Below are 24442 nucleotides of genomic sequence, written 5' to 3'. Positions count from 1 at the left end.
ATATGTTTACAAAAATAAGCATTCTCTGTCACCAACAATATTTATTGTACTATATAGTATGCCATCATGGCTGGCCAGAAATTTGAATATGATGAGTCAGGTAGCACATTTTTCTATTTTTTAATAAGTGTTTTGGGGCTGATCTTAGTCCCATGCACATTTTACTTCTTCCCTGCTGATGCTGTAGGTAAGTTCACTATATATTGTATATATATTCTAGATTGAAAACTCCATATATATGATAATTGTCATTTTTCATTAACTTTTGATGGTCAGAATTTAATTATCTTAAATTTCTTTAAGCTAAAAAATTAATCTGTTCTGGTACCAAAATTATGAGCATTTTGTGACTAAATGATTTCTATTTCTATTGATTTGTAATACTGTCATTTCAAAAAGTTAGATTTCAAGTGTTGAAAAACCCTTCATCTGCTTGATAATGAATGTTGTAAATTTAAAACATTGCATTCCATTAAAATGTTATTTGGTAACCTGCTTTTTGATCTCCTGGTGCCAGAAAGAAATTTTGTTTTACTCATTAAAAAAAAACGGATAAAAATATTGTTTATAAAAAATATAAAATGCATGCTCTGGTCTTCAATCAAACTAGCATATTTCCTTTTATATATATAACCTGGAATCTACCTCCAATAATTGTAACACAATTGCAATATTTTCATTGTAATTTTAATAGACCAATAGGAATAACTGGCATTCAATTTTTAATGTTAGCTATGTATCTTAAACATTGTTTTGTGTGAGTAATTCTTTTTCAATCAATTTTTACAGAGGATCCTGTAGCAAGCAAGACAAAGGGCAAGTGCAGATGTTCAGAATGTCTGAAGAAAGAAGAGCGCTTGAGAGACAAGCAGTCCAGCTGGAAGGGAACAAAGAAAGCTCTACAGTGAGTTAACATCAAGTCTTTTTAATCCTTATTTTATTAACAAACTTATTATCAATATAATTGATAATAAGCTTATTGATGTATTCGCTGCTGGCAGAACCTACATATCAATGTGTGTCTTGATTCAAACGCGCACATTTTTGTGGGCCATTTAGCTCACCTGTGATCAAATCCAGTTGATCATGAATATTTTGATTGATTAAAATAGACCCAATTGAGTCACTTGATTATTCATGTAGTGAATACCTACTCTTTCTTGCTTCTATTTTCTATAAATGGACCACAGACATTTGATTATAGGTAAATATTATCATCTCAGACAGTTTTTGATTGAATAAGTATGGTTGTGAGAGTCCTATTAGTGTACTTTCTAAAATTCGAAATACAATGATGCTATTACTAGATTGCATAACTGGATTTAAGTGGTTATTATACATGATCAAGTGAATAATTAAAAGCCATAAAATTGTTATATTCTTCTATGCTCACAATACACATTAGCTACTGGATGCATTGGTGCCTCAATTATAATATGTGATTTTAATGTTTGATTTTGTGTGATTTGCAGGCGTGTAGGAATTATTCTTGGCTGGGCATTAATGGCTGCACTCATTTACAAAGTCCAGCAGTTTGATTATGAGTATGCCAACTTTGATCCTTATGATATCTTGGGTGTCAGCATGGTGAGTCATTGGTGCTTAATTATTTTGTGGAGTTCGTTTATTTTGGAAATGCTTATAATTATTTTCATTAGTAAATAATGTTCAGTGCTGAAGAATGAGATATTGTTTTTCCACATTTCCTACTTTTTAATATCCAATTCTACTTGAAAATATTGTTTGGTTACAATACAATATTATTGAAAATAAATACAATACGTATCATTAGGTTACGTATTACGTAATGTAATAATATGTTACCAATTTTAATTATGGTACCATAATAAATCCTCATGGTTTTGCGTTGTTTGCAGCAAGCAAGTTCTGCTGAGATCAAGAAGGCTTACCGTAAGCAGTCACTTATTTACCATCCGGACAAAACTACAGGAGATGAGAGGAAATTCATGAAGCTTAATAAAGGTGAGATTTTCTCACTCTTCTCTAACATTTACCATGCCATGCAGTGAGATAACTTGCATTTAATATAATAGTTACCTGTGTCTAGTTTGTTTTTACTTGTATTCTGTTGGACTTCCTTTACTGATTTCTCCAAATTCTGGCAGTCAAAACTCATAATGTTATCTTTTGCTGATTATCTTATTATCCATGATTATCCTTCTAATTATTTGTTGCAGAATATTATATTATTCATTATTATCTTACTGATTTTCTGTTAGTACTGATTATCATATTATTTGTAATTATCTTTTACTGATTATCATATTTTCCATGATTATCTCTCTGATTATCTTATACTGATTAGATTATAATATTATCTAGGATTATCTTTTACTGATTCCCCTAAATTGTGGCACAGCTTACCAAGCCCTGACGGACCCCGTGGCGAGACGCAACTATGAGCAGTACGGCAACCCTGATGGTCCTGGTGCCATGCATTTCGGCATCGCCCTCCCCTCCTGGATAGTTGAGAAGGAGAACTCCCTCGTCGTCTTGGGCCTCTACGCCCTTGTCTTCATGTTTGGCATGCCCACCGTGGTCGCCATCTGGTGGTACAGAAGCTCCAAATTCTCTGCTGATCAGGTAACTCTACTTATTAACTTAAATTACAATATTTTGTATTTAAATTCATAAAACAGCCGGTGATTCTTTTATTTTTAGGATGAAATTATGTAGACAGTTTCTTCAATGAAATTGATATTTTATGTTTGGTATGTATTTGAAAATCTTTGGGGTAGTTTCTATCTATGATCTATACTGTCATTTTTAGTCAAAAGTTAATGTACCAGATATTGATTAATTTCCTGGCAAGATAATTGTTCATTATGAATTGGAAATGATTCTTATCTGGCTGCAGTGCTTTGACATAAGTTATTTTTACCAGTATGAACCAGTTGTCAGAATTATTCTGACGACTGGTTTGATAACTGGAAAGCGACGCTTTCTTTATAAAAAGTCTGATCATTTTGTAATTATGTCCTGTTTTCAGTAAACAAAATTGATGAATGAATTCGCACTGAAATGTGCTGAGGTAGCTGTGTTTTGTTTTGTGTTCTGGTTTGTCAAGACATTTATATTATTGGGCTCCCAAAATAATTAGCTGTATGAGAGTGTGTTTATGACTAAATTATGAGCAATGAGTTTGTTGGCAGGTTCTATTGGACACGACACAGCTCTACTATTACTTCTTCCACAAAACTCCTTCCATGCCATACAAGCGTGCGCTCATGGTGCTCTCTGCATCTTTTGAGTTTGAAAAAGGACACAATTCAGCAATCACTGTGAGTTTCCTGACGAAATTGCCAATATTACTGAAATTGAAAGTAGCGAATTGAGTTTTTAGTGATATCATACAGCTGACTAATGCTGTTACGTATCTCATTGAATCATTTTTGGTAACTATGTTGCTCGCCACATCCTGTGCCGTATGTTATTTTTGGTATCTATTCAATGCTTCATTTTGTTCAATAAAATGAAAATTACCTTTGTCATCTTTATTCGTAGCAGATTCGCTCTTCTATGTCATAATTTCATCTTGAACGTCAGCGTTATTTATAGTTGAACATTTAAAACGTCAAGTGATGGTATTTTTTGCTGTAAATCATATGTGTTTTTCCATCGCTGCTACCCAGGAACGAGAGTCTGACAACTTCGAGGTACCTCCCTTGTTCAAGCAGCTGCCACACCTCGGCGAGAAGAACAAAGAGCGACCTCTCTGCTTCCCATACTCAGTGAAGGCACGTGCCCTGTTGCACGCTCATCTCTCGCGCATACCCTTGAATCCAAACACCCTCGACATCGACCGACTGTATTTACTTCACTGCTGCCCCACACTCATACAGGAAATGGTGACGTGCGTGGCTCAACTCATAATGCTCGCGCACGCAGGTCGCATATCCAGGCTGCCGACACTCGACACCATCGAATCCACCATGAAACTGAGCCCTACCCTCGTACAGGGACTGTGGGACACCAAGAACCCTCTTCTCCAGCTACCTCATTTCACGGAATCCACCCTCAGGAGCTGCGTGGTGCGTGGCCGCACCTTGCGTTCAGTTCAGCAACTCGTGGCTCTACTACCCCAGGACCGCCGCCACGTCCTGAGGTCCTTTACTGCTGACGAACAAAACGACATCGTGCAGGTCTGTAACACGTTCCCGCACGTCACGATGACCGTAAAGTCCGAAGTCGTCGATGACGACGACTCTGGGGTGTTCACGGCAGGTGCCATCGTCACGATCACAGTGCACCTCGTCCGCAAGAACAGCGGTGACGTTTTCAATTTGACAAACGAAGAAGACGACGAGAAAGCCGCTGCCAGGAAACGCAAAGCTCAGGAAGATGAAGAAAAGAGAAAAGAAGTTCAGGACTTGAGCCCAACTGCTGCCTTGGCGACCTTAGCTGTAATTGATAAGAAGAAAACCAAGTGGAATAAAGACATGAAGAAAAAGAGTGGTAAAGGAGGAGAGAAGGCGAAGGAAAATCACCCCAAAGTTAAGGCCAACGGTAAAGCAGGAGGCTCGAAAAGAGAAGAAAGTGCTAAAGACAATGCAATGGAACCCAAAGATCATGTGAAGGAATCTAAAGACCATGTAAAGGAATCCAAAGATCATGTGAAGGAATCCAAAGACCATGTAAAGGAATCCAAAGATCATGCCAAGGAATCCAAAGACAAACATGACAAAAAAGGTTCGTGCATGGTATAATAAACTTGTCCATTTATGGATACCGTAGCATTGATATAAGCCCATGACGGATAGCATCATTCATCAGCTGCTCTCTTATAGACTACATACGGTATACTACATGATTGTTTATAAGCGGGGCATTATGAATTTGTAATAGTTACGGTACTCAATATTTATGTCCGAGTTACTAAATGTTCATGGTTAAGGTGAATGGTACCTTATTAACTACACTGCATCATTGGTTATGAGTGGAGTATTATGCCCGGTATTTATGTTAGAGTTTACAGAACGACGAGCTGATGAGGCGGCTGATGAGAGCGACGAAGACTACAGCAACTCTCACTCCGACGAGTCCGAGGCCGGCGACGCTGACACTGAGTCGCATAGAGAAGAAAAGGTGGGCTTTATTTACTGCATCGTTTATACCGAGTTGCATAGAGAAGAAAAGGTGGGCTTTATTTACTGCATCGTTTATACTGAGTTGCATAGAGAAGAAAAGGTGGGCTTTATTTGCTGCATCGTTTATACTGGGTTGCATAGAGAAGAAAAGGTAGTCTTTATATACAGAATTGCGGAGAGAAAAAAGGCGGGCCTAATTTTTCCCGACAGTGAGACTGAACCAAATTGTCAAAAAATTTTGTGTTCAATTACCTTGTATCCTAACTTGCTTTTAGCAAGTTAGGATACTGGGCATCTATCAACAAAGTTCGTTATAAACTTTTTGTGGCCGTTTTCACCCTCTATGCTGGTGCTTATAATTGCTGTAAGATACCCTGCGTGCCTCAGTTCGGTCGTTATAACTTGGTAAGATCACTTACCATGATGAGCGGCAATTTGAATTCAACACTTGAGCATGGAACATGAAACCTGTGTATGCTGGTCATTGGGTCTGAGGGGCGCATTTCAACCTTTCATTCAATTGTGTTTTGATCAAAAGTTATTATTTTAATAATATATTTTTGTTTTCTATAATCTATAAAGGAGGATGCACAGTTTAGAAGCGCATATCATGAACTGACCTTCTTCTTTTGATTTTATTCATTAGTCATTATTCATAAGTTATTAATTATTGCAATGACAATGTTGTCTGCAGTCAATGGAAGACGAGGACGCGGAGTGGGAACGTTTCCAGAAAGGCCTGACTAAGCGCGAGAAGGTGCTGGAGGGCAAGAGCAAAATATCTCATTCGGTTCACTGCCCCTTCTTCCCTGACGACAAGCAGGAGTATTGGTGGGTCTACGTCTGTGACCGCAAGAACAAGAAGCTCGTCACTGTGCCCTACCACGTGAGTCACTCTCTTATCAACACTCTTATTAACTCATTAACTCTCTTATCAACACTCTTATTACCTGTCCTATTAACTCTCTCATTAACTGTGTTATCAACACACTTATTATCTGTCCTATTAACTCTCTCATTAACTCTCTTATCAACACTCTTATTATCTGTCTTATTAACTCTCTCATTAACTCTCTTATCAACACTCTTATTATCTGTCTTATTACCTCTCGCATTAACTCACGTATTAACTATTTTATTTTATTAACTATTCTATTAAGTCCCTTAATAGTGGTGCGATCTTTCATTTGTGAGGCCATCTTTCATTAGTAATGGAATCTTGTTGGTAAAACGTACTGGCTTCCTGAAGCAGATAAAGTACTTTGTACATTGTGTGATTTCCAGTTTGCTTAATTTGATTGGATCGAGTGCGTAATAACAGGACTGAACAAGATTGTTTGATGAAGAACTTGTCAAAAAATGCGGTGTACAAATTGACTGAACAATTGAGGAAAACAGCCTCAGAAGACACTGTTGTAGCAAAAATAACTTGTTGATTCAAAGTTCATTTAAAGTTCACGAAGATTTTAATTTATCACAGCTCACAAATCTGGTTGAAGAGGAAGAAGTCCAACTGAAGATGACTGCGCCTCACCGTCAAGGCGTCTACACTTATCAGGTGATGCATGGGCATTGCAGTGAGGGCTGATTACCCGGCTGAAGACGTCATTCTTCTTGGGCCCCGACCTGTAAAACTCACGTGCAAACTACAGGCCAAGAGCGCGTGTTGCCAAATCGACGTTTCTTGCCTTGGACGAGATTGATGATTCGAATTCCAGGCGTTTTATTGAGGCGGATTTGGGTAGAATTATACCAATTTATAGACATTTTCACGTATAATTAATTGAATTAAATTTGCTCAGAGAGGATAATGATCTTGACCTACCTAAAAGAAGTCTTTACAACCTGCCTAATGGAAGTCTTTACAGTTTAAAATGGAGGTCAAAACTTACGGAAATGTAATAACTACTTCATTTTATACAGGTTTGCGTGAAGTCTGACTCGTACCTTGGGCTGGAACTTCAGAAAGATATTCGCATGGACGTGAAGGCGGCGCGCGAGGTGCCCACCCAGCATCCTCAGTGGCAGGAGTGCTCGTCTGACGATGACAGTCAGGACGACGGTGACGACAGCGACCGCGAGAAAGACGATGGCGAGGAGAGCGAGTTCACCACCGACGAGGAGATGTCTGACAATGAGGGAGAGGAGACCGAGTCTCAGGAGGATTAGAGCTCATGATGCGTTGGCGCCTATGAGGGAGCGTTCGCTACCCTGCTGCTTGTTGGTCATAGAAAGTTCTATGTTCTGTCTCAATCAATGTTACAGTGAAGTTGTAGTTTTTTTTATACTGGCAGAAGTTTTCATTTTTGGAGGTGTGGAAAGTTCTATATTCTGTCGCAATCGATGTTGCCTGGGATTGGTATTGGTTTAATGATGGCAGATGTTCCATTTTTGGGGTAGTGGAAAATTCTATTGTAAATCTCAATTTATATGTTACTCGAAAAATGTCAGATTTAATGTCAGCAGAAGTCTAATTTTTTGGTTCATGGAATGTTTTATATTCTATCGCAATCAATCTGTTAAATGGGAAAGGTACGGTTTAATGGCAGACGCTTACGTTGTGAGAGTTAAGAAAAATTGTACTTTAACTGTGAAAAAGTTTTAACAAAAGTTGTTAAATGGTGGATTGTTTCTATGATTCGTAGATTTTCATGCATCTCTGCCATTTATGTTCCACAGTGCAATGGATTTTGTACATTTTATGTCATGGGTGAAGTAATTTAGGATAGGAACTTCCTATTTGGAGAGATGATACCATGTGACAGCCTGTTGCCCGAAAATGGTAATGTTTATTCGCATTATCGGTTACATTGTTTTGTTGCTTGCTGGGAAATCAAACTCTGAAACATTTATTGTCAAGAATTCGACGAGCTTCAGGCTGATCATAATTAGGCCTACTTTATGTATTAAACCGCCGCTGTTACATCTTTCATCAACTGGATGTACCTATATTTATCACCGATCTGAGGTGGAAGTTGAAGTGGAACACAGTTTTTTTCCGCGGTTTTATGCCGAATTTGATTATGTTTTAATTACTATTATTTTTTTCGTGAAATATTTGAATGGTTATGGAGGAGCGTTATGTGGTACCTAAGTACAATATTCATTTTGATAATTAAATGGGGATTCCTTTGTAGTAATTAAAACATGCAACTTAGTTACTCAAAAAATGTCCCAAAGTAACGACTATTGACAAGAAATTCAAACGTTTTAATCAGTGTCACGGAACGTGTCACTTGTGACGTCACGGAACGTGTCACTTGTGACGTCACGGAACGTGTCACTTGTGACGTCACGAAACGTGTCACTTGTGACGTCACGGAACGTGTAACTTGTGACGTCACGGAACGTGTTTGTGACGTCACTTGTAACGTCACTTGTGACGTCACTGAGGGTTACTCGTCTCTGTTAACTTGCCACGTGAAGGATTTACATCGGAAAAAACTATATCCCTGAAGGAAGCTTCGTCTCATGCCACCAATTTTTATGGGAAGTTTTGAACCCTGAGTCGCACTGTGACTGAAGTTAGTACTGAGAAACGGCTAGTTGTTTCTTGATGATTACCTAGAGTCCCATGTTCATTTCGAATATTTTCATTAACCAAGCTTTACATTATATTTCCTTCACTTTCCTGTACGGTATTCGAGGTATCAAATGTTGTTGAATGTTTGTACATTGACAGTGCGTAATGCACCGTTTGTTACTCCGTTTTAAAATACTTTCGTTCCTAGATCTTTCGTCTTCAATTGCTTTGAAAATTTATGTTCTCAAAAAAAAAAAATAAATCTCCAACTTTGTATTTGCAATGCAAGTGAAGATAAAAGGTACAAATAATACTTTCAGTTCATTTCTTATACGCAAGTGAAGGTATTTTCTATATTTTTGTAAGCTTTCAGCAATGACAGTTACTGACACGGAGCATTAGTGTTGTTGCCGGAGCATTAGTGTTACACCGAAGCACGAGTGTACACTGCCTCGTACTCGTGCATCTCATTGTTGACTCGGTTAAAGCCAGCGCTCCTTGTAATTATTGATTTTGTTCTAATTCTAGAAGTATTTAAGTTAGATGCCGTTGTGAGCGGTCATTAATTTGAACCTTCACGTCTTCTCACAAAATCAGTAAACCTCTTGTGCTGCTCCCTGTATGGAAATTATTGTTGAAGTGAATGTGGCGCTACAGAAAAAATCGGTGTAGGTTTTGTTATTCTGCTCCATGAAATTCTTGCTGTTATCTGACCATGTGAAGCGAGTATAATAAGTTTCAGTGATGAGAGGTTTTAGTTTTCTACTTTATAAGAGCGGCCCTATAACAGTCGAGGCAAGTTCTTTTGGCTGCAGCTGGAGGTCTGTCATGTTGATTTATGGCTCACTATATAACACATTTGGTTCATTTTTAGGTTTTATTGTATAAAATTTCCTAGTTCACTATTTTCGTATTTCTTTGGCTTTTTTTTTTTGCGGCAACGGGTTCAGAAAATTGTGCTGCAGAATCAGCAAGATTTTCTTGAATTGAATATTCAAAGTTCGATGTTTTCTTATATAAATTGAAGTTTCAAGAAATGTTTTTCATTTTTGGAACTAATTTTCCGGTTTAAAGCTCTGCTTTATGTGACACTTGGAAGACGTAGCTTTGTGGTACATTCATTTTGTAAAGTTTACTTAATTTGTAACGCTGGTTAGTCCTGCTAACAACGTACGTTAGAAACGTATTGGCTTCGGTAGTGTTACAATAATTTATGTTCGTAAAGGATTGATATCCAGCGGTCATTCATCCAGATCCTAAGAAGCTCAAATTTTCTAAGTGCTTCGAAATACGTGATAGTGTCCAATCTCTCTATGTATTTGCTTCAATGCAAAATTATATATAGAGTTCAATTTTAAAGTTTTGCAATTTTTGCAGTAAAATAGATAGCTTCATCCTCATTAATAAAAATTAACGTTTATTATACCTTTCTTTTTCATCAAGATGCGATTTTTGTCGGTTTTTCGCTATTTTGTTAACCAACCGCATGTCGGCTCCTGTCACTATTCTCTCGGTTATTATACCATATTTCGTTCAACACAATTATTATCTCATAATCATTTCCTGTGAGGCTACAATGGAACCAAGTTTCCTTCTCGTTACTCATCGTGTTTCGTTATTATTTTTGTCCTGCATTCCATTTAATTATCGCTTTCTTCTCTCTTTAGTTGACAATTTTATACGTTGTTGTTTCTGATAAAATGTTACTACTGTAGTTAGTTATTGGTGCAATAAAAAAATTCATGTTTTATATTGTCTAAATAGTGACTCACACCTATCACAACACTAACAGAAGGTAGACGTAGCACTGTTACGTCCTTTTGTCGAGCCCAGAATGAGTCAGGATGAGCGCACAAGGGCAGAAAGTGCATCTCTATTTGGATAATGTCTCGCTCATATTTCTGAGTGTGATTAGTTGACGCTTGCTTGTTGTCTGCCTCGTCATTGAGGGTGCGGCCTCAACCTCCTTTCTCTTATGTAGAATTTTAATATATGAATATTTGTTACGTAAACGCCGGTGTTGTTCATCACTGGAATGTCTTGAGCTCTGACCAGCGCCAGGCAGTTCTGACCAGCGCCAGGCACCCCTGACCACAGTTCTCACTAAGTCGTTGTGGCTGTATCGCTCCAATAACTAATATCTAAATTGTGTTGTGTTTTGAGCTGAAGAACTCTGTGTTATTTTAAAAGTTTTCTAGCCTGAGTCGCATTGTTTTTATTCCCAATTTGCCTAACATTTATGATTGAATATTAAGCAGCAATCACTTATTTATATTATCTGTTTGTTTTAATTCGATGTCATCGTTATCAAGTACGTTTTTTCTAAGTATTTAATGTTTCAATTTGTGTCTTGTAATTCTAGATCTGCAAGCTTGGGCAATTTCTACCAATTTTCCCCTTCGCTAGGGTAAACTTACTTACTTTGATTAGCACATTTTGAAGTGATTAGCACACTTACTAGCTCTATTTTATTCGTCCTGTGGTAAATCTGTACAAAAAATAACCTATTTGTCTGTCAAATTTTCTTACTTACGTTTGAAGCCTTGTCGTCGTAAAATTACTATATATTGATTTCACTCGTTCCTATGCAAATGTTATTTCCAGCCTCGGCTTATTGATGATAAAGGCTGAGGAGAATTGGTCCTGTTGCTAAACCTGGACTAAAGAAGCGATTAAATTATTTGTTTACAAATGAAGTGATGATTTTAAATTCATGCTCCATACGGGATGATAAACTTCTCACGACGCGGTGATGATACGTGGATGATACGTTCGTTTCCATAATTCGATCCGTGCTCTGAGGAAAATAGCGACATTTCGTCCACACAGCGCTACATGTTTTTCACTTGTGGACGAAATGTTTCGTCCACAAGCGCTACATGTTTCACTTTTTTGGCCCGGCAAAAGTGCGTACTTCAGTGTTGCGCCCGCTATCTGCCTGTGATGTGGGTAAAAAATTTGTCACTATTTGGACAATAAAACCCATTAATGTTTCTGAGTGGCTAAAGTTTATGTTTAGATGCGCATTTTATCTGTTCAATACAGGCATTTTAGATGGGCGAATACCCCGCTTTCTGGGCACCGTGTATGGGCATGACGGTAATTACTCATTACTTGTATATGATACATTATGACCTTGCGTTATTATTATTGGAGGTGATCATTTTTAATCGAGATCATTATTGTGCTGTCCTCAGGTTTTTTCATGCGATGCCTGGCATAAAAAAATGAATTAACTGGGAACTTCTTCCATCTTGTTTTCTCAATAAATACACTGCTGAGTAGGTATCGTGCGGTTATACAAATATTTGTGCTGTTAGTTTATTTCAATCCATAAAAAGTTTAGAGCTTCAAATTATCGGAAGACCTTACGAAAATCTCGAACTAGCCATTGTTTATCACCGTCTCCGAATGCTACATAATAATTAGTTATATTTACTTGTTTATTTTAGATTATACGTTGCTAGGGATCTATATCTTGATATTAGCAATATTTATATGGGCAATTGTTTTGTTTGGGGCTGTTCGTTGAATGGTGAACTGGTACCCTTCACTAGTGCACTCGAATGTTCGCGTCCACTGGAGTTTGTCGCCGTTTGTGATGTATGCTATTTTGCATTGATTTATTATTCGGGTGGGAGATAGAATTTAGTTCTCCCTGCAACATCGTCAGCATTGCTGAACGTCAGGTTTGTTGTGGATGCTGGTGAGATGAAGTGTTGTTGGCGATGTTATCTTTTGACCTCCGGCGCGAAATAGCTAAAACGCTAGCAAACCATTCTACTACTACTGCTACGTACTTGTGTCCATTTTCAAAATATTGTTCGTCTGTGCCGCTGTTGAAGAGATTATTTGTTAATGTCCATTTTGAAGCGATAATGTGTTTGTATTCCTGTTTAAAAGATGATTTTTCATGCGTGTTTGTGCCGCAATTGAGAAGATGATGTGTTGGTGTGCGTTTGCTGGCGAAAATCTGGCGGGAGTCGGTCAAAGACTGACGATGACCTAACTCTTTATTGCTCACTATAAAACGAAGTTTGACAGAAGATAGTAAATTCCTCTTGTGTAGGCATTACAGTTTCCGGTGAATATGTAAATTTACCTTTTCATTTCTCTTAGGTAAGTAACGAAATTGGATTAAAGCCAGGCTCTGCGTGCCGGAATGCGTCGAACTATTGCAATGTCTTTGGCTCTATATTTATGGTAATCTGTATATATTTTGACCAGGTATGATAATTGTAGAAATCTGAAGTAATTCAATTCCTGTACTGCCGTGCTGTTGAACGGCCATGACTGCTCACTTATTCCTCCTACACGTAGGAAGTTCTGATGCCCTGAGTCTCGTTGTCAACAACTCGTAAAAAATATGATCTAACCACATTTAATTTGTTCCATGTTACTTGATATTTGTTACTAGATGTTCATATTATGTGGCACTATTATCATTACCAGAGTTGAAGCGACTGGCCTGTGCATTGTTGTGGACTTTTTACCGTGTAACATCTCTCGCTTCGCTGGAATAACTCTAGCCTGTAAGTTCATCACTGTGGTTTGGTATTGCATCGCAGGAGCAAGTAGGGGTTGGCACAAAATACAGTATTTTAGATACGACTGCTTCCTGACTTTCATTAACCTTCGAATATCGTAGGATTATACCTCACAGTCGAAGTTAAGGAGATATACAAGAATTTCTTCTCTCAGGCAGATGACGGGAACTTCCACTTGACTTGAAAACAGGTAACTGCAAAACTGAAGTTAATTATTGTTCTTAGTGGGATCTCAGCAAGGTTTTTCCGTAATTGTTAAACGAATACCGTTGACGTTCAATCTATTTAATAATATTTTGTCTATATAATTCAGAGCTCATCGGTAGACAATACTAGCTTTCGTAGAGAATTATTAGAGTATCGTTTGGATTGAGACATCACAATGGCTATTTATCTCTTTCTTAATTTAAATTAAAGTGTAGACCGCTCATCTACTTCCCTATTATTTCAACGCAATCCTAACTATGGTTACCCATTCGCACAGCCTTACATTCGTTATATTCTAACAATTTGAAATTTTGTGTTCCATTCCCCGTGTATTTTGACAGTGAAACGAGCGCTGCATAATATTCACATTTTATTGAAGAACTTGCCTTATTTTATGGAACGGAAGCGGAGATAAATGTGACGGAAAACCTGCACAGTATTATAATTATTATTATTATGTTTAATTTTGGACCAATCCACTGAGTTGAACCAGAACCAGCCATTTCAGGTTCATTTCACTGGCCGCAACCACCACTCACTTCGACTGGTCACTAGTGTTGAATAGCGTTACAATGGTTGTTGATAAAATACTCCTTATAATTTATGCATGATTTTAATTTGGACCTTTTGAACTCCTAAACCTATCCGTTTTAAACCTTATTTAATTGCAATAGGGGAATCTTATTTTGAAAAAAACATAAGTCATCAATTTTGGAAATCGACGCATAATGAAAATGATTGGATGAATTTTTCAACCTTACGTTTTTATATTGCCATCTCTCCGATCGCTATAACTTTTGCCGTTTGTTTCCGAATTGTCTTATAATCGTGAGCATCAAATTGTGGAACATCGTAAACAGTGTGAGAAAATTGAATTTTAATTGCCTTAGAAATTATCTAATTTTTTTTCACGTGAAATTCTCATAAAAATGTTTCACGTCATTTAATATTAGAATATCTGAATTCTAAAGGTTTATGTGTCAATGTGCCAGTAGTGGCAGCCAGTTCGACTTAAATGCTAACTGCAACTCATGATGATGCTATATAGGCCTTGTCTAATAGGTTTTTAGCATGATAAGTAGTGACGGTTAGTATTGGAAAATTATACTGACCGCCAAAACTGTGCCCGTGTACACGCTGCATTTAGGCTTCTTCAGCGTGCTCTTCTTCGTCTTCGAACTCCTCCTCTGCAGTGGCGTCTTGGTATTGCTGATACTCAGAGACCAGATCGTTCATGTTGGACTCGGCCTCGGTGAACTCCATCTCATCCATCCCCTCGCCCGTGTACCAGTGCAGGAACGCCTTGCGTCTGAACATCGCCGTGAACTGCTCAGAAATACGACGGAAAAGCTCCTGTATGGCAGTCGAGTTGCCGATGAATGTTGACGCCATCTTGATACCTCGCGGAGGAATGTCACAAACAGCTGTTTTCACGTTGTTCGGGATCCATTCGACGAAGTAAGAGGAATTCTTATTTTGGATATTAAGCATCTGTTCATCTACCTCCTTCATTGACATCCTGCCTCTGAAGACGGCGGCAACTGTGAGGTAACGACCGTGTCTCGGGTCGCACGCTGCCATCATGTTTTTAGCATCAAACATCTGCTGGGTCAGCTCGGGAACAGTTAGTGCACGGTACATTTGTGAGCCACGCGATGTTAAAGGCGCGAAACCTGGCATAAAGAAATGCAGTCGGGGAAACGGCACCATGTTGACGGCCAATTTTCGGAGGTCCGCATTTAGTTGGCCTGGAAATCTTAGGCAAGTTGTTACTCCAGACATTGTTAACGACACCAGGTGGTTCAGGTCACCGTAAGTTGGGGTTGACAACTTTAGTGTGCGGAAGCAAATGTCATACAAGGCTTCATTGTCGATGCAGAAAGTTTCGTCGGTGTTTTCAACGAGCTGATGTACAGACAGAGTCGCATTGTACGGCTCAACCACCGTATCGGATACCTGGCAAATGAGCACACGTTAATAAATAATATATGTACGTGCATAATTGCTTTGTCTAAATAGGTTGTTTTTCAATTTGTATTCAAACATGACACAACGGAAGACATATTGATGGTTTTGCTGAGATATTTTCATTAATCTTGCCTCTTCCTCACAATATAGGTAAGGGATCATCTTTACCATTTAGTTGATTGAAACGATTGATGCAGGCTAATTTATGTACAGAGTACACCTTCATTTATATATTAATGCTTACTTACCTTTGGACTCGGCACGACCGAGAAGGTGTTCATGATTCTGTCGGGATACTCCTCCCTGATCTTGGAGATGAGGAGGGTGCCCATTCCTGACCCAGTTCCGCCCCCCAGTGAGTGGGTCATCTGGAAACCCTGGAGGCAGTCGCAGCCCTCGCTCTCCTTCCTGACGCAGTCCAGCACCGAGTCAACGAGCTCAGCGCCCTCCGTGTAGTGCCCTTTAGCCCAGTTGTTGCCCGCGCCACTCTGGCCTTGTTAAAGTCCACACAAGAGTTTACCATTGCGAAGAGAAAACAAAGTTGAATTTTTTTCACTATAAAGTGTCTTGGATATTATAGAGACTGAACTGCCAGATAATACGTACCTGTGATAAATTATTTTTCTAGTTTCTCATTATCATGTTGAAAATTTGTAACTTTTCAAGTGTGAACCTTAATTGTGTTTACCTCTGAACAATAAGCAAACCTAATGACCAATTTTCAGAAAAGTACAATTATTGGGCCAAAATCTATGAGCTCTGCTTGAGGTGGCACCCGACCCTGATATAATTCATGCATGCGTAGCCTTGAGCGTTATATCCTTAATCGATTATATCTAAGGTCAATATAAGCAAAGTTGTTTAATTCATCAATCCTGCAAATACATGGAAGAGGAATTAGCTTTCGTTAATTGCAGTCACTTAAGTTCTCATGCAGAGTTTCCAATGCTTTTGCATTTCCTAAAGTTTTCTCAAATCCTCAACTGTATTTCCCAATTTATGAAAAAATTCTCACCGAATACGAAGTTGTCTGGCCGGAAAAGCTGTCCGAAAGGCCCGGATCGCACGGAATCCATCGTTCCGGGCTCCAGATCGACCAACACGGCTCTGGGCACGTATCTAGCATAACATGGACACGATATCAGGTGCGTTATTAGACCATCATGGGCATGTTATCAGACCACCATGAGCACGGTATCAGACCACCATGAGCACGTTATCAGACCACCATGAGCACGTTATCAGACCACCATGAGCACGTTATCAGCCCACCATGAGCACGCTATCAGACCACCATGAGCATGTTATCAAACCACCATGAGCACGCTATCAGACCACCATGAGCATGTTATCAGACCACCATGAGCACGTTATCAGACCACCATAGGCATGTTATCAGACCACCATGAGCACGTTATCAGACCACCATGAGCACGTTATCAGACCACCATAGGCATGTTATCAGACCACCATGAGCACTCAAACCAGCATGAGCACGTTATCAGACCACCATGAGCACGTTATCAGACCACCATGAGCATGTTATCAGACCACCATGAGCACGTTATCAGACCAGCATGGGCACGTTATCAGACCACCATAGGCATGTTATCAAACCAGCATGGGCACGTTGTCAGACCAGCATGGGCACGTTGTCAGACCAGCATGGGCACGTTGTCAGACCAGCATGGGCACGTTGTCAGACCAGCATGGGCATGTTATTAGTGGCATTATCAGAATAGCGTGGACGCGTCATCAGCCGCGTAAACGAACTGCTCTGGGCATGTTGTTATATGTGTTATAAGACTATCAAGAGCGCATCACTAACTTGTTGCCCGTCACTAACTTGCCACTGGTCACTTACTTGCCGCCCGTCTCTTACCTACCACCCGCCACCAACTTGCCCCTGGTCACTAACTCGCCGCCCGTCACTAACTCGCCACTGGTCACTCACTTGCCGCCCGTCACTAACTCGCCACTGGTCACTCACTTGCCGCCCGTTGCTTCGTTGTAGTAGACGTTGATGCGCTCGAGCTGCAGGTCGTGGTCGCCGCGGTAGGTGCCGCTGGGGTCCACGCCGTGCTCATCGCTGATGATCTCCCAGAACTGACCGCCATAAAAATGTGTTTTCTTCACATTTAAAGAACTCTATTACGTACTTCTATTTTTTTAATATTGTTGAAAAAATACAGCCGCATTGAGATGCAGTCTATGGCTATGCTCAATTCGTAACTGCCGGGCATAGAAATCGTCATAATTTCATTCCATTTTCAACTTAATTATATTTCCAGTGCAAATTGTAAATATTTCCAGTGCAGATTGTAAAATTTTTCATCATTCTAATATTTTCCAAGGGTAATGAAATGCAGTTAATTTTTAAGCCCGATGCGTAATGTGTTGGTTGCATCTGAGGTCAGGTTAATTCAAATATAATTTATAAATTAAAATCTAGTTTGACAGGTTTCTTGCGTGATACAATATTCTCATGAATATTATCATTAAGGCATGCAAAATTTTACCGTAAACTCATTTCAGAAAAAAATTATCCAATAAAATTATGACCAGGTTTAAAATATGATGTTACAGAAAACTTGTGTTGGAATGGATTAGATCTCTGAAATTGAAAAGTTATTTGATTTAGTATTCTACCAATTAAATATATTTTATTGCAGTAAATGCTAACCAGTATTTCAGTATTGAAATTGATTAGCTTGTTACTTTCCATCGTGTGTGTCCCATCATGAGTTTTCATTTGTTTTTATGTGGTGAAATTATTTGAATTAGTTCAACCCGGTCCATATTGAAAACTCTACGGATTATGCAACATAAATTTAACTATCTTTTGGGTTGTATTAATTTAATTTTTCTATTTCGTTTGTCTTATATCAATGTAACTAGAAATATGCATGTTTCTTCTTTGGCGCTTCAAGGTTGAAGCATATCTCAGCAGTAAAAAGTTTTGGCGTTAACTTTTTTCCCTCCGCTTACTGCACTATTTTCTTCAAAATTAGAAGTACATTTCATATATTGATAAAGATGATAAGCTCCGATGTCATCATGGATTTCAAATTATATTAATGCTAAAACTCAGGAACATTTTTTAAAGTTTTAGGCCATAAATATCAACCTACATTTTGTCTTATATTTATGAACGAGTATAATGAGCTCATTTGTCTCTACATCATTCAATTGATAATACTCATCAATATGAATATTCGATCAATAAATCAAAATCACGAACGGCAAAAATTCAATAACATTTTTCCAAATTTAAAATAATTTACAAAATTATTTTCGCTATGACTCATATATATATATGAAGTTCGTGAAGCCTACATCAAATTTTAAATGTTTATTTATTTATTATTTTTTCTTCACTCTATTGGACAAAATCATGCCAGTTTTCAGACAAATTCAAAAATTGCAAAATAATTTTGCATGTCATTAAAATACGGTATTTAGCTTGTCTATCTATTATTACATGCACTTGCAATTAAAAAGCGACGAAGAATTCCTGTCTCCGCATTAGACTGTTCCTTCAAACAAAAGACTTTGTGGCTCTCAATTTCTGTCCTAATAAAACCTCATGCACTGCTCAAATATAAAACCAAATTCACGGCTTAATATTCAAACACTTTTATCGAGAAGACTTTTTAATGTAAAAATACTAATCAATAATCAAGCGCACAGATTCGTTAAACCATCAGTAAATCTAGCTCAGCTTACTTTGGCACCGATCTGGTTGCCGCACTGGCCGGCTTGCATGTGGACGATCTCTCTCATGGTGAAGAGCTGGACACAACCTCTCTCGGTCGCGGCTCAATGCCGAATGAGGAAACTCTTGTAGTGCCACCGTGCATGAGAAAGGAAAACTTGGAAACGCCTGAAACAATAACGTCTAAATCTTTATGTATGGATCCCTGGACGATAAATAACAGAGATATCTTAAAACATCAGACGTGAGGGTAAAGATTATCCGAATAACATGCGATTAGTTTCCACCAAATTTATTTCTTTTTGCGACTTGAAATGCTGGCATTGGCATGACTGTTGTCTGCTATCGATTGGTCAGCAATCGATCAATTTTCCTTGCATTTGAAGAAAGTTTAGCTTCCTTTCGATAATAAATTATCTTTACTTAAGGTAAATGATATAATTAAAAACAAACGTGTATGCTCTGCATAATTATTTATCCAGAGATAAAGGATACACTCACGAGCTACATTTAGCAGTTAGACTAGCGAGCTACTCACGACCTCAATGTATTCCTGCACGGTGAACGCGCCGTTGTTTCTTTTCTTAAATAACATTTATGTTTAATTCAAGCTTACGAAGTTTAAATCAATTCGTGAGCTTCTTCGTGTGAAACTCAATAAGAAATTTAATAATCCTCCATGTTTTAATATGTTATTTTGTAAGTAATACACAACATACAAATAATTTAATGCATTCATGTTCTGGAACCAAACTCTTACTTAGTCCCTTAGAGTGCTTGAGAAATCAAATACCTCGGGATAAAATATTTCTTTACTTAGTTATTATTAATTTACATTAATTAAAACAAAGACGGTTTTCTCGGCAAATTTGAAGACAAAATCAAACAAAATGTAAAAATCAATATGAAACCAACTTAAATATTTGTTGGTCTTAACCGAATCTGTTCATAATCATCCTTTATAAACCACTTTAAAATATAAAATTATTTATGTTTGGGAAAAAGAGACTATGCGGAAGAATGTTAAGCGATTTATTCTTAAACAACTATTTAATGGATGCATCTTGTTTCTGTGATCATGTAACAATACAACCATACCATTATTTCAATATCTTGTATAAGTTCAGTTAAGTTTTTTTTTTTCCTATCAAAAAAATTTTGAACTGAAATTAAGTTCAGTGATAACGAAACTGCAAAAAAATGAAATTTCTAAGTTTTTTAATGCGAATAGATATCAAATTTCAGTCAATTTTAATTACGAGCTCAACATTTGTTTCGCTCTATTCAGTAATAATATCTATATATACATATATATATATATATATAATGAGATTTCCGCAACTTAGCTCATAATGCGGTCTCTGACTCATCGGTTATTTGATTGAAATTTCGATAGACAATTTACAGACGCTTGTATTCCTCAGCTCGGCGTGACGTCACAAAGTAACGCAAACAGGAAGTTATCAATAGAACGTTGCGTGGTGCGTGAGACGCGCAGAGCCTTGCTTGACATCACGCACCCACTGTTGCCATGGTGACGGCATCAGATGCCATCACCATGGCAACAGTACATTTTAACTGCCACCACAACTGCAATCTTATTACGCGACCGCTCCCGCATTATTGACCCATGCGTGGAAATGCTTGTCTAGTAGCTGGCCGACGTTGAAGTTACTCATGCTTGAAAATTACAATAAATTAAATTTCAGTATTTTGCTGACTTTGATGTAACCCATGCTCAAAAATTGTAAATATATTATGTTTATATTATATAAAATAATCTATGATAAATATAATATAATATCAATATTATTTCAGTTGCTTTCATATATTGACATTATAAATGAAAATGCGGGTAAATGTTATCTCAATATATTGCAGGTGTTGAAGTTACTCCTGCTTGAAAATGGTAATAAATGTTATTTCGGTATTTTCATGATGCTAATGTTGGTCATGCATGAAATGGAAAATAAAGTTTTTTTTTTTCAATATCATGCCGATTCTGAAATTTTAATACAAGTCTTGAAGTAATGTGAAAAATATGTAAACACAACACAAATCATTAAAACACTCAAGTCAATGTCTTAGAAGCGTGAGGACATTAAAGAATGTGTAGTTGGTCAATATAGTATCATTACATTTTCCTGAATTTTCACCAATTTGAGAAATTTACATTTCAATTATTAGAGCAGTGACGAAATGTGTAAGGAATTTACACAATCGAAGGGTATTGAATATTAATTTGAAGAATGAACGAAAAAAAATTTGCCAACACTGGCCGAGGCGCATCCGGTAGAGCACAGGATGGGCCAACGGGAAATGGTTTTGAAATGGCGCATCCAAAAGAAGGGATGGCCCAAACAAGTTTAATTTTGCATGTTGCTAAATCAACAGCCTCTCTAAGCTGCAGTAAAAGAATCAAATTGGGTTGCGAGCGTGGTCCGATTTTCAACTTTTGGAGTGGTCTTCGGTGACGCAGTCGTGACGTAGGGCACAGAATGTGAGAATAACGGGTAGGTCAAAGAACGTCCATTGATGATACCCAGACCCGACTGTGGATACTGGAGAAAAAATCAAGAGACTATTAGGTAATAGCGCAAGGCGAAGAGGTGAATTGTATTGCTCAGCCTATCAGAGTTCAAGTACTGACCTGAGGTTTTAATTCCCAGTGATCAAACTTTATGGAGGTTACAATGAATTAAGGATTAACTTTAGAAACTTAGAGGAAATCAGTTAGAGGAGTAGGAAGTTGGACGGAAAGGATAGCAAGAATAGCTAGAGGTTTGACATTGCTCGAAAGAAGAAGAAAGACTTAAATTAGGATTGCACAATAAACCACAGTTGTATCAACTGCTTAAGAGGATTGTTCTAAACCTATTTCTGAATAGAAAATAAATTATACTCTTAATATAATTCGATACACTTTGAATATACTTTGATATAGATTTAAATATACTTTGATATAGATTTAAATATACTTTGATAAAGATTTGAATTTGATATAGATTTTGATAGAATTTATTATAGATTTGATACTTTCATAGGTATTTAGACTAACAAGGTACAAATCATAGTTATCTAGACCATGTCCAACTTCCTTCAGGGGCAACATAAGCATAGATATTGCGAACAAAACATAACGAAAAGGACACGGCATTCACTCAAACTAAGGAACAGAGAGCCAGATTTCAAGGAAGTATGGTAGGAATACTTGATGATGCGATGACCGAAGCTTCAGAGTATGTGAATAATTGAATTCTGGCTGAGAGGCCCAGCACCACCACTCGCAACCGTGTGAAAATGAATTCCTCTTTTGAGCGTTCCCTGCAACGGACCTCAACTTCCTCCTCAAGTCAAGTTAAAGCAAGTCGGACTGCGCGCCAGGTATCCACTTTTTCTTATCTCGCAAATAGTGGTAAAGGAAAATGAAAATTGGAAACTTGCTATTGGGAAGAAATGAATAATTTCTCACAAATGAATTTCAGTCGAGCATTCTATTCATTTCTCATGTATGTAGTATCTGTATGAATTTATTGTTTGACGAGTCATCTTTACCTAATAACTGTCACAATTTTAGCGTATGTTAGACAAATTAACGGATTCTTTCAGGTTGTTTAGACAGTTTTTCTTGGAATGCCGTAGGAGTGAATTAAGACCTTCCTGAATTATTAGTTTAGCTGATTATTGTCGCATTTGCCGTGCTTCACCAATGTGGTGCATTGAGTGAATCTTATTTTAACATTTTTCTGGGATTATCTAGCGAGTGCCACTTTCTTATTATTATTTATTGTTATTATATGATAATTGAGCGAGTCTTCCTGTGTGCCACAGCTGTCTTTTCTAGTTTCCAACTATTTCTCAGAGGTTAACCTTGTGTTACAACTGCTAGTCTCTAACTAGTCCTCAGAGGTTAACCTTGTGTTATAACTGCCAGTCTCCAACTAGTCCTCGGAGGTTAACCTTGTGTTACAACTGCTAGTCTCTAACTAGTCCTCAGAGGTTAACCTTGTGTTATAACTGCCAGTCTCCAACTAGTCCTCGGATGTTAGCCTTGTGTCAAATGTCTCGGTAGGAGCTTGTTTTTTTCTGCGGGGTTGGTTACTCGATAACCATATCAAAATTACTCGATCATCGAATCCTAAAGACTCGATAATCGTATCCAAATGACTCGATTACGGTACTCGAATGACTCGATAATCGAATCCTAATGACTCGATAATCGAATCCTAATGACTCGATAACCGTATCGCGCTATTGCCGCTTACTGCCGCTGTAGTCGAGACGCCGCTAGACCGAGGCGTCGATGCAACGCTAACGAGTGGCTCTAGCAACGGAACCAAAACCATCTCTCCGGCACTTCCGTTACACTGCTGCAGCTTCTGCGAGAATGTAGATTCACATGAGGCCGCAGGTAATGTTGGCATTAATTTTTAACTGGGAGGGTTTGGATGACCCGTACAATTGTTAAATATAATTGATATTTGAACAAAGTCTCATTCGTTTTGCTGAGTGTAAGTGGCTTCTTTATATGGATAAGTCACATTCGTGCAACTATTCCGTTGTCTTCGAAGAAGCGGCTCACCAGAAAAATCTGATAAATGGCGCGATAGAGTAACTACTGAAAATAAATCATAAAATTATTTTTATAACTTCCATCCGCTGGTATTCTTCCATGCGCTGTTGTTTTCCTTGCAACAGCTGGGTCATCTTGATTGCTAGTGACGCTTAAAGTTATTTGCCGGATAATTTGTATTTCTTGTTGTGAAGTGAAAATATGATCGAGAACGATTGTCTCGAAGCTGATATGTGTTGATTGTACGATGAAACCTCAGACCAATTAACTCTGAGCCGTGTTTTTAGTTTATATGCAGCCGAATATATCTTTTATTTGATTGAGAGTCAGATGGCATCCACGTAAAAGGAATACTTATTTTAATCTCACATTCATTTTAGTGGTAGTCGGATTTTTTCTCAAATTAAATGACTTCAGTTGAATTTTTTTAGATGCCAACGCAAAAGTTATAACGGTACACTAATTGACGCTCATTGGCAAAATTCAGATCAGTTTCGTCATTGTTGGAACATTTCAACATCTAAATTAAAAACATAACAAGAATAATTATATATTTCGAACACACATATTTACCGCCCCTCTTAATTGAATTAATTGTCTGCAGAAGAAGTTTCGGGCTGGAGTTACTAAGAGTCCTATCACGTTCCAAAAACAATGCACTACCAGCAGTAAAGTTAATGATATGATGGTTATTAAATATTGAAAATGTTACTATAGTTGAAAATAACATTCCATTGCCACGCATTGAAACAGTTTGATTAGATATCAGCTTACGGAACTGCAAGGCGCCCGCAGGACACA

General features: G+C 37.9%; 2 protein-coding genes across 4 annotated transcripts; one reads left to right on the top strand and one right to left on the bottom strand.

Annotated features, from left to right (window-relative positions):
• LOC108680414 (translocation protein SEC63 homolog) lies at nucleotides 1-7744 on the top strand. Of its 2 annotated transcripts, none has more exons than XM_018169225.2 (11): nucleotides 1-187; nucleotides 790-904; nucleotides 1473-1587; nucleotides 1878-1983; nucleotides 2381-2604; nucleotides 3174-3302; nucleotides 3654-4710; nucleotides 4997-5106; nucleotides 5803-5994; nucleotides 6589-6666; nucleotides 7032-7744. In XM_018169225.2, the coding sequence occupies exons 1-11, from the start codon at nucleotides 67-69 to the stop codon at nucleotides 7275-7277; spliced, it is 2493 nt and encodes an 830-aa protein (XP_018024714.1). In that variant the 5' UTR covers nucleotides 1-66; the 3' UTR covers nucleotides 7278-7744. The 2 variants fall into 2 exon arrangements, with proteins under 2 accessions (XP_018024714.1, XP_018024712.1); XM_018169223.2 differs by having other exon boundaries at nucleotides 4988-5106.
• Nucleotides 7745-14298: 6554 nt separating this feature from the next.
• Nucleotides 14299-19168, bottom strand: LOC108680416 (tubulin beta chain). Of its 2 annotated transcripts, none has more exons than XM_018169227.2 (5): nucleotides 19080-19168; nucleotides 17344-17459; nucleotides 16369-16472; nucleotides 15602-15846; nucleotides 14299-15341 (listed from the first exon to the last, which is right to left on the bottom strand). In XM_018169227.2, the coding sequence occupies exons 1-5, from the start codon at nucleotides 19134-19136 to the stop codon at nucleotides 14529-14531; spliced, it is 1335 nt and encodes a 444-aa protein (XP_018024716.1). In that variant the 5' UTR covers nucleotides 19137-19168; the 3' UTR covers nucleotides 14299-14528. The 2 variants fall into 2 exon arrangements, with proteins under 2 accessions (XP_018024716.1, XP_047737154.1); XM_047881198.1 differs by having other exon boundaries at nucleotides 15602-15841; nucleotides 19080-19141.
• Between the last annotated feature and the right edge of the window lie 5274 nt (nucleotides 19169-24442).

This window comes from Hyalella azteca, unplaced genomic scaffold, assembly GCF_000764305.2.
Source record: "Hyalella azteca isolate HAZT.00-mixed unplaced genomic scaffold, Hazt_2.0.2 contig7294, whole genome shotgun sequence".
Taxonomy (NCBI): Eukaryota; Metazoa; Arthropoda; class Malacostraca; order Amphipoda; family Hyalellidae; genus Hyalella; species Hyalella azteca.
This window is presented reverse-complemented; position numbering and strand designations above follow the sequence as displayed.

Coding starts and splice junctions, on each gene's coding strand:
- LOC108680414 (XM_018169223.2), top strand. CDS start 67: ATGGCTGGCCAGAAATTTGAATATGATGAGTCAGGTAGCACATTTTTC. Junction 2,605..3,173: donor CCAAATTCTCTGCTGATCAG/GTAACTCTACTT, acceptor GTTTGTTGGCAG/GTTCTATTGGACACGACACA. Junction 5,995..6,588: donor TCGTCACTGTGCCCTACCAC/GTGAGTCACTCT, acceptor AATTTATCACAG/CTCACAAATCTGGTTGAAGA.
- LOC108680416 (XM_018169227.2), bottom strand. CDS start 19,136: ATGAGAGAGATCGTCCACATGCAAGCCGGCCAGTGCGGCAACCAGATC. Junction 17,460..19,079: donor GCAACCAGATCGGTGCCAAA/GTAAGCTGAGCT, acceptor TATGGCGGTCAG/TTCTGGGAGATCATCAGCGA. Junction 15,847..16,368: donor GCCAGACAACTTCGTATTCG/GTGAGAATTTTT, acceptor GACTTTAACAAG/GCCAGAGTGGCGCGGGCAAC.